This window comes from Eutrigla gurnardus, assembly GCF_963514095.1.
Source record: "Eutrigla gurnardus genome assembly, chromosome: 2".
Lineage (NCBI taxonomy): Eukaryota > Metazoa > Chordata > Actinopteri > Perciformes > Triglidae > Eutrigla > Eutrigla gurnardus.
The window spans coordinates 27,618,791-27,628,576 of record NC_139916.1 but is presented as its reverse complement, the minus strand read 5'-3'; the positions used below and the strand labels follow the sequence as shown (position 1 = coordinate 27,628,576).

At 44.8% G+C, this 9,786-nt stretch overlaps 1 protein-coding gene across 1 annotated transcript; it reads left to right on the top strand.

The window, feature by feature from the left end:
• The first annotated feature begins 602 nt into the window (after positions 1 to 602).
• On the top strand, positions 603 to 9,457 carry psmf1 (proteasome inhibitor subunit 1). Its single transcript, XM_084027014.1, has 7 exons — positions 603 to 824; positions 2,192 to 2,344; positions 3,362 to 3,444; positions 3,743 to 3,931; positions 7,487 to 7,543; positions 8,661 to 8,822; positions 8,953 to 9,457. The coding sequence occupies exons 1-7, from the start codon at positions 696 to 698 to the stop codon at positions 9,002 to 9,004; spliced, it is 825 nt and encodes a 274-aa protein (XP_083883140.1). The 5' UTR covers positions 603 to 695; the 3' UTR covers positions 9,005 to 9,457.
• Positions 9,458 to 9,786: the final 329 nt, after the last annotated feature.

Sequence of the window (9,786 nt, the reverse complement as noted above, 5' to 3'; positions counted from 1 at the left end):
AGTAAGTGTAGTTATTTAATCATTGAATAGTCTCTAATGTTGGCGTTGTGTATATTATGTTTATTATTGCTTCTACAAAGATATTTTTCTAGAGTTGTCTATTATCACTAATTATAATAATGTTTAATTATTTATTGTTAGTCGATGACGCTTTCTTTATCTGAAATATTCTCCTGCAGTCAAACACTATGTATCATTCTTCACCGGTAAAACCAGTCTGTCTCTACGGATGGAAGGACCGGTAAACCGGAACCATACATCCTGAGCACGTTTTCACCCCGGGACTCTTTATTCGTTGGATCAAAACACAATTGACAAAGGTCTGTGAGGTTAGACATATTACACCACTAATTTCCTGCTACGGATACTTTCACTTGTTTGAAATACAATTCACTCAGAAAAAGCGATTAACCCTACTTTCAGCAACTGATACATTTAGGGGTCAAAGTAATGCAAAGACATTATGACATGCAACGTTATGATGTGTGGCATACAGTATTTGGAGTTGTTGATAAGAAGATAATTGTTTGTAGTCAGTCAAACCTTTAACTGGTGCTTTTACGTTGAAAGGTTCAGACGGGAAGTGGCAGCAACGACGGTGGACTTGATGCCGTTACACTTCTACGGAGACTTTCATTTTCATTTCTCTTCTTGAACCCGACTCGATGTTGTTATAATTGTTAGATTAAACAGACATGGCGGGTTTAGAGGTGCTATATAGCTGCGTCGGAGGCAGCATTAGCTGTCCACAGGACGCCGTTGTGTGTTTCGTTCACTGGGAAATGATAAAGAGTGGATACCGGTGCATCGGGTCTGGAGACGAGGTGGGTTAAATTAGCTAACATTAAATGAAACGTTGAATTCATTTTAACATCTTCAATATGAATGCTATCTGAAGATGTACTTCTACATCACACTGTCCAAAACCTAGCCGGTTAACGCTACGATCGTTCGCTATTTATTTTGATGAGAGAGCGTGAGAGACGTGACTTACATAGGACTGTTTCTGAATACATTCTCTAACGACTTTGACAAATGGTTTCCACTGCTACTATATGACGAATTAGAATTAATGTGAAGAGGACCACAGGATTAAACTGAGGTTATTTACGATTGCCCCATAGGCCCCAATTAAACTGTATTGTTTTAGGTGAACATTTGTCTTCGCTAACTGGCCGCGGCTGCACCGTGTTTTATCAGCGTTAGCTACCTAAACGAGCTGACGTTATCTAGCGGACTCTAAGCATTTCTCAGACAAACTTACGCTACGCTCTAATGAGCTTTCATTTTTGACGCAGAACCAACCAACAGCTGTTATAAAATAAAGCTATAATGACGAGCTCTAAAAACTGTCATGTCATGTTTAGCTAGCTAACCCAGACTTGTGCCACTCGGAGCCAGTCACACCGAAGCACATCGTTACGTTACAACACTGCTAGCAGGAGGAAGAAGTAGGCTGTTCATTCACATCCTTTACCTAGGTATAATTATTCATACCCCACTGTGAAAGTATTATCAGCAAAAAAGCTGCACACAACAACGACTTCTCTTTCGATGGAAACCACGAACCTTTTTTCTACACCTGACTCATTTTCGAAAAGTTATTTTGTCTGCCATTGCTATTACTGCTCTCATTACAGGTATCATTTCTTTCATATGGATCAACTTTGTTGTACATTTTTATTTTTATTCTCTACGCACATCTTTTTACTTCTGGGGGGGGGGGGGGCTGGAGACAGTCCTCCTCCAGAGACACAGAAGATGTTTTATATTAAAAAAAAAATGTACGTGTAAAAGTGTTGGAATGGCCCTTTAAGTTTCCACAGAAGCTACAAATAAACAGAGACTTTAATCTGATCTGATAATCTGACTGATACGTCTCCCTGCTGAGTTGACGTTGATCCAAGAGGCTTTTTAAATAATTTAATTAGTAAAACAGATACAGGAAACACGTCATCCTTCAGGTTATCATTCAACATCAACACAGCTGGAGATACAAGGTTTTACCTGGACAGCAAGTAACTAAAGCTGTCAGACAAATATAGTGGAGTAAAAAGTACAATATTTAACACTAAGATGTAGAATGTATCAGAACATGACACTTGCCAAGAAAAGATACGTACTAAAGTACAGTACTCGCACATTAATCCCTGTTTTGTTTGCTGTTTTTCTGTCTCTCTCTGACCTCCAGCCTCGCAGCAGTGATAAGAAGTCCGAGCTGCTGCCTGCTGACTGGAGCGGCAACAAGGAACTCTACAGTCTGCGATATAAAACAAAAGACGGCGACACCCAGCTGCTGCTCAAAGCCATCGCTGTGGACTCCACCTTGATCTTCAACCTGATGGTAGGAACAGCTGACTAACCTGTAGGGAAATGTGGATTCCCCCAACTTGGACATGGGCTTTGAAAGGTCAAAGCTGAAATGTTGGCGGAGAAGATGTTTTCTCACCATTTACATTATTTATGTATCCACCAAACGTAAAAGAATGAGAAGGCACATCCATTAACTCTCCATTAAACTCCTCCACCAATAATGTTTCATCCATCATGGCTAGAATAACCCCTATTGCTGCTTTGTACATGAAGTCCCAGATAAACTATGATGAATGAAACCTTGTTGGTGTCTACATAGAGGTAAGCCCCGCCTCCTGTCTAGTGCGACTGAGGTGAATCAACACAAATGATCTTGCGATCAAACTCCAGAATAAACGTGAGGTGAAAAGTGGCTTCGCCTTTGGTGTGAACACGGCATAACGTCACCGCAGCAAGGTCAGGACCTGCAGTGACCACTGGAGGGCAGCAAAAACAAGATATTAAGCTGGCCTCTAATGTTATCATGTGTTCAGTTTAGCATTAATCTGGGATTGATTCACTGAACGGGCCGACCAGGCCCAGGAGCCCATGGGTGTACGGGGCCCGAGCTGGGTCAGAGCCTCTGTTTGAAGGGACTGTTAATGTCTTGAGTGGGACAGGACAATAAAACAAAAAGGGCTGCAGAGCTACTACAAAGGGTGATGCTCTATCTATTCAGGTTGGGGGGCCTTTAACAGATCTGTGTCTAGGGGACCATTGTCTCATGATGTGTCCCTGCATTAGCCGGATATGTGGGCTCAGATGTCTGTCTTATTTTGAGAAACAAATGCATTGACCTTTTCCTCGGTGATTGTGTGTGTGTGTGTGTGTGTGTGTGTGTGTGTGTGTGTGTGTGTGTGTGTGTGTGTGTGTGTGTGTGTGTGTGTGTGTGTGTGTGTGTGTGTGTGTGTGTGTGTGTGTGTGTGTGTGTGTGTGTGTGTGTGTGTGTGTGTGTGTGTGTGTGTGTGTGTGTGTGTGTGTGTGTGTGTGTGTGTGTGTGTGTATGAAGACCTCCGGCACACAGCAGGTCTCAGACTTGACGGTGAACATCAGCGACCACGTGGATGCTGACCAGTTGCGCACATTTGACAGGTTGGTTCATAATAGTTCAGGGACTCATGTTGTTGGCCACAGTGAAACATTGGTTGACTGATGATGAAGAGCTGGGGCCTGGCCAACTAGGGCTGGGTGTATACTGTACTGATATCCCAACGGTACGTTTTCTAAACCTCACAGCTGAATTAGTAGACCCACTATGTTACTATGACTCCAGCTCATTTCTCTACTTTATGATGCTCCATCCTCAACTATCAGAAAAGACGTAGATCCATCTGTACAAACAGGACAGATAAATGATAAATGAAGTTAAAAGCAAGCTGTTTCTTTGCAGTGTGTTCAAGGATGCAGACAGTTTGTCAGAGAAGGTTAAGACTCAGCTGCTGCCCTCTCAGGAGAGACCGACAGGGCAGAGGAAGAGTCGTAGAGAGGAGGAGGAGGAGGAGCAGAAACGAAGAGGAGAGGACAGCGACCCGCTCCGCATCCACAACAGACGGCCTCGTCAGGGACCACCGCCACCCTGGTCTGTATGTTTCAATTTCCCTTTACAGCTCAGATATCATCCAAAGTATACTGATATTTAATTACATCAATGTTGGCCAATGATTAATTTGATACCACCGCTGCATTTTCCACGTCCACCAAGCGTCATTGGTTAAGTGGCTTAGAGAGAGTTTGTTTTCATTCTGTGTCAAAAAAGTGAAGCCAGAGGCCAAGGGGGTCAACCCAGGTGTCAACCTCCGGTTCTGAAAAGTGAAGCCTCTGCAGAAGTGCCTTAAACGTGCATTCTCTCTACTGGCCATCAGGGGGCGACTCCTCTGGTTACAAAAAGAAGTCTTATTGCATAGAGTCTCTCTTCTCTCTTGATTTATTGTCTCAGCAAATATTTTAAGCAGGAGATTATGGTCTCAATCAGTTTCAAGTCTTCTTCAATCCAGCATGATGTTCATTGAGTAAATTATGGTCCATTAGAGTCCAACAGACCAGAAGCAGGCTATGTTTTAGGGGCGGGGCTACCTTGTGATTGACAGGTCGCTACCACAGCCTCGCTACCGTCGCTACCACGCTACTGTGTTCATCAGATCCACCGGTCGCTCCTCCACAGTCCAAATATGGTCACTTCCTTCACTGGTTGCAAAAATTCAAGAATGCTGAGCTTGAGGCTTCAGAACTGTAGTCCACAAACCAAATGATGACATCACTTTGTCCACTTCTTATATACAGTCTATGAACCGAACACATTCAATTTAAAGTTATATAAATATATACAAATAGATCAGGTTTGGCCTGTTTTCTAGGAAAAAAAAACATATTGAAATAGTTGAGATAACTGTTACATTTCTGCGTGGACTGTTGGTCGACTACAGCTGCAGAGACTAAGCCAGCCAGCTATTTGTGTGTGTGAGCAGATTCAATTTCTCTGCTTTTCACTCCTTGTCTCATCTGCCTCCTCCTCCTCTTCCTCCAACGTCCTCTTAGCTGTGACCCCTTCAGATGAGATGTGAGATGATGTCAGCACTTTATCGACCTCACTGCTGTCGCCTCCTCGGTGGGGGTGGGGGAATTAGGATGGCATCAGATGTGGCAGAAAAACAAAGTGAGGTGGAGGAGGAGTAAAATATGAAAATGTAGTGGAGGAGAGATGAGTGGAGAAGTGAAGGAGGAGGAGAGATTATAGAGAAGAAGAGTAGGAGAGAGGAAGAGAGATGTGATGGAGGAGGAGAGGTGAGAGGAGGGGAAGAGGTGAGATAGAAGAGGAGGAGGTGAGAGTTGAGAGGAGGAGGAAAAGTGAGTGGAGAGAAGGAAAGGTGAGAGTGGAGAGGAGGAGAGTGGAGAGGAGGAGGAGGAGAAGTGAGAGTGGAGAGGAGGAGGAGTGGAGAGGAGAGGAGGAGAGTGGAGAGGAGGAGAGTGGAGAGGAGGAGGAGAAGTGAGAGTGGAGAGGAGGAGAGTGGAGAGGAGGAGGAGGAGAAGTGAGAGTGGAGAGGAGGAGAGGAGGAGGAGAAGTGAGAGTGGAGAGGAGGAGGAGGAGGAGGAAAGATGTTTGAGAGGAGAACCCTGGACAGAGCAGAGCAGATTCCTCCACTGTGCTCCCAGCAGAAAGCAGACTGTGATTAACTGGGATTATGAATGGATTTGTGATGTAGACTATTGAGTTATGGGATTATGATTGTAATGAATTGAATGTAAGAGATCAGACCGTCAGATACAAGACAGGAGGATCCAATCAAAGGCTGCAGCTAACCGTTATCTTCAGTAGTCATATCCCTCCATTCATCATGTGATCAATACAACGTCCTGTCTCCTTCACCTACGTCCTGTCGTCTTCTCCTACGTCCTGTCTCCTTCACCCACGTCCTGTCTCCTTCACCTACGTCCTGTCGTCTTCTCCTACGTCCTGTCTCCTTCACCCACGTCCTGTCTCCTTCACCCACGTCCTGTCTCCTTCACCTACGTCCTGTCTCCTTCACCCACGTCCTGTCTCCTTCACCCACGTCCTGTCTCCTTCACCTACGTCCTGTCGTCTTCTCCTATGTCCTGTCTCCTTCACCCACGTCCTGTCTCCTTCACCCACGTCCTGTCTCCTTCACCTACGTCCTGTCGTCTTCTCCTACGTCCTGTCTCCTTCACCCACGTCCTGTCTCCTTCACCCACGTCCTGTCTCCTTCACCTACGTCCTGTCGTCTTCTCCTACGTCCTGTCTCCTTCACCCACGTCCTGTCTCCTTCTCCTACGTCCTGTCTCCTTCACCCACGTCCTGTCTCCTTCTCCTACGTCCTGTCTCCTTCTCCTACGTCCTGTCTCCTTCACCCACGTCCTGTCTCCTTCACCTACGTCCTGTCTCCTTCACCCACGTCCTGTCTCCTTCACCCACGTCTTGTCTCCTTCACCCACGTCCTGTCTCCTTCACCTCCTTCCTGTCTCCTTCACTTATGTCCTGTCTCCTTCACCTCCTTCCTGTCTCCTTCACCTTCGTCCTGTCTCCTTCACCTACTTCCTGTCTCCTTCACCTACGTCCTGTCTCCTTCACCTACGTCCTGTCTCCTTCACCCACGTCCTGTCTCCTTCACCTACGTCCTGTCGTCTTCTCCTACGTCCTGTCTCCTTCACCTCCTTCCTGTCTCCTTCACCTACGTCCTGTCTCCTTCACCCACGTCCTGTCTCCTTCACCTCCTTCCTGTCTCCTTCACTTACGTCCTGTCTCCTTCACCTCCTTCCTGTCTCCTTCACCTACGTCCTGTCTCCTTCACCCACGTCCTGTCTCCTTCACCTCTTTCCTGTCTCCTTCACTTACGTCCTGTCTCCTTCACCTCCTTCCTGTCTCCTTCACCTCCTTCCTGTCTCCTTCACCTACTTCCTGTCTCCTTCACCTACGTCCTGTCTCCTTCACCTACGTCCTGTCTCCTTCACCTCCTTCCTGTCTCCTTCACCTACTTCCTGTCTCCTTCACCTACGTCCTGTCTCCTTCACCTACGTCCTGTCTCCTTCACCTACTTCCTGTCTCCTTCACCTCCTTCCTGTCTCCTTCACCTACGTCCTGTCTCCTTCACCCACGTCCTGTCTCCTTCACCTCCTTCCTGTCTCCTTCACTTACGTCCTGTCTCCTTCACCTCCTTCCTGTCTCCTTCACCTACTTCCTGTCTCCTTCACCTACGTCCTGTCTCCTTCACCTACGTCCTGTCTCCTTCACCTACTTCCTGTCTCCTTCACCTACGTCCTGTCTCCTTCACCTACGTCCTGTCTCCTTCACCTCCTTCCTGTCTCCTTCACCTCCTTCCTGTCTCCTTCACCTCCTTCCTGTCTCCTTCACCTACGTCCTGTCTCCTTCACCTCCTTCCTGTCTCCTTCACCTACGTCCTGTCTCCTTCACCTACGTCCTGTCTCCTTCACCTCCTTCCTGTCTCCTTCACCTCCTTCCTGTCTCCTTCACCTACGTCCTGTCTCCTTCACCTACGTCCTGTCTCCTTCACCTACGTCCCGTCATCGTCACCAGCAGCAAATATGTACATTTGAGAAATGCAGTGATTGAGCTTAATAAATAATGAATTTAATGATTAATAATTAAACTACATTGTTTCAGGTGTGACCCCATGGTCCCTCCGTTTGCAGCTGGAGGAGCAGACCTGGATCCCTTTGGGTGAGTTGGTCTACCTCCCTCATCATAAATACTTCCATATGTTGTTTATGGAAATGATTTTGCAGATATAATACTTTATATTTAAGCACGTGTGCGGTTTCGTTCTCATCCTGCATTCTGAGGATGAACTGTCGGTCCAGCAGAAGCAGTCAGACAGCAGAGGATTAGTGGCGCTGGTCCAGACTTCCTCCACCAGCTGAACGTGAACTACAAATCAGAGAGTCAGGATGAAGAGAAAATACCAAACCAAACCAGTCGAGTAGCCGTCTGTGTTTAGTTTTAACATTACCTGATAGATGAGCTACAGTCCAGGCCGGCCCGTCACACTTTCAATGCATCTTTACGAGAACTTAGGGTTACAATTACAATATTGCAATATAAGTTAAGCAGCATTTGAATTAGAATAATAGAAATAAGCTTAGATTTTCACAATAAAGCAGCCTAGAACCAGCTGGAATATTGTCTTTTGTAGACGTCATTATTTCACCTGCTAATTAAATTAGCCAAGATGGCCACACTGGCACATTTACATAAATGTCTATTAACGTGTCCCTGTGGGACGTTCACTGGAATAAGGTGTTCTATCTAATATTAATATAATAATATAATATATTAATATTTGTTTCTTAACTACATGTAAAGTGATTCCAGCATGTGTGCCATTCTAAGAATTTTAAGCATATTTTGAAGATTATAAGGATAATGATCAGGCTAATCGTAACATACTATTTTCATATGGTCTCAAATTTCATAATAATAATAATAATAGAGGGTTCTCACTATGTGAATATCAGCTGAACACACTCTCCCAGTTTAAACCTCTTTAGTCAGAGGACCTGGGTCTTGGTTTTTGACAATGACATAATCCATTATAATCATGGAACATACGACTTATTGTTTATTATCTCATGTATTTTTGTGTCAAAACGACAATAATTTTACATCCTTGAAAACGGGCACAAATCTTTATTGCTTCCTCTGTCCCGTCTCACTGGTGTTTTACTACTTTGCTCTTTGATGAATCAGTTTAACGGCAAATAATAAAAGGAAAAAGAAAGTCAAATAAAAATAAAATACACATAACCTCCTCACATATCCCCCCCGCCTGCCTCCTCAGGTCTCGTGGCGGTGGCGGGATGATCGTGGACCCGTTGAGGTCGGGGTATCCGCGCTCTGGGTTTGACCCGTCTAGCGGGATACCGGACATCCTGCCCCCTGGAGCCGTTCCCCCGGGGGCTCGCTTCGATCCGTTTGGACCCGTCGGACGACGCAGACCAGGGTGAGACACACACACACACACACACACACACACACACACACACACACACACACACACGCACCACACACACACAGACTCCAGTTTTCTAGACTAAACGGTTGATTGGTTATGATGCGTCTGTGTGTTTTAGGCCAGACCCGGACCACATGCCTCCGCCTGGCTACGACGACATGTTCATGTAGTACTTCCTGCTTTTCTACTCACACCAACTTCCTGTCCTCCAGCCAATCAGCCAGCAGGAAGTTCTCATCTTCATCTCCGTCAGGGTTTGATCTGGTTTAGTGGCCTGGAATTTAACAAGATGTTTGCCTTTTTTATTTTCTCCAGTTTTTGATAAATATTGTTAATTTCATAGAACTAATGTAAAACGTGTGTATATAACTAGAAGAACCCTTCCCTTGACGTTAAACATACTTTAGCAACTCAACACACTGGCAGGTTTTTCCTCTGATTCCTACATGATAAAAGTCTGTTTAGATTCTTAGCGTCCCATCGGAATGAAATAAAATAAAAGAGAAGAATGAAATGTTCTGTATTGGATACTTAGAATATCTTGAAATATGTTCATTTTGCAGTTGTTTTTGTTTGGATTGTTGTTGAATTAACAACATGATAAAATAAAAATCTTGACAGAGTTTACTCTGGAAGCGTGTTGTGCAGTAAATTAGCCAGAATGATTTTATCATTTTATTTCATATCAGTGCAGCAAAGACAATGAAATGAGTTTTACATATTTCACTAAACCTGGTGACCAACACTGTTACACACACACACCCTCACAACTACTCTAACTTTGATGAAAGAAACTCATTGATTTACAATGCAGTTGTAACAATGTAACTGTTCAGCATTGTGATGCATATATTAGTGATGCATGCTGAACAGGTAGGGCTGGAACGGTTTGTGTGCTTTAGGCGTTAAATTTTTTTAATTCATGAAAAATTCATCGTATAGTATTATAGCT

Bases quoted from the DNA above. Each gene is read 5' to 3' on its own strand.
- psmf1 (XM_084027014.1), top strand. From the start codon at position 696: ATGGCGGGTTTAGAGGTGCTATATAGCTGCGTCGGAGGCAGCATTAGC. The intron at 2,345-3,361 runs GTAGGAACAGCT...GTGTGTATGAAG, and splicing joins CCTTGATCTTCAACCTGATG to ACCTCCGGCACACAGCAGGT. The intron at 3,932-7,486 runs GTCTGTATGTTT...ACATTGTTTCAG, and splicing joins CAGGGACCACCGCCACCCTG to GTGTGACCCCATGGTCCCTC.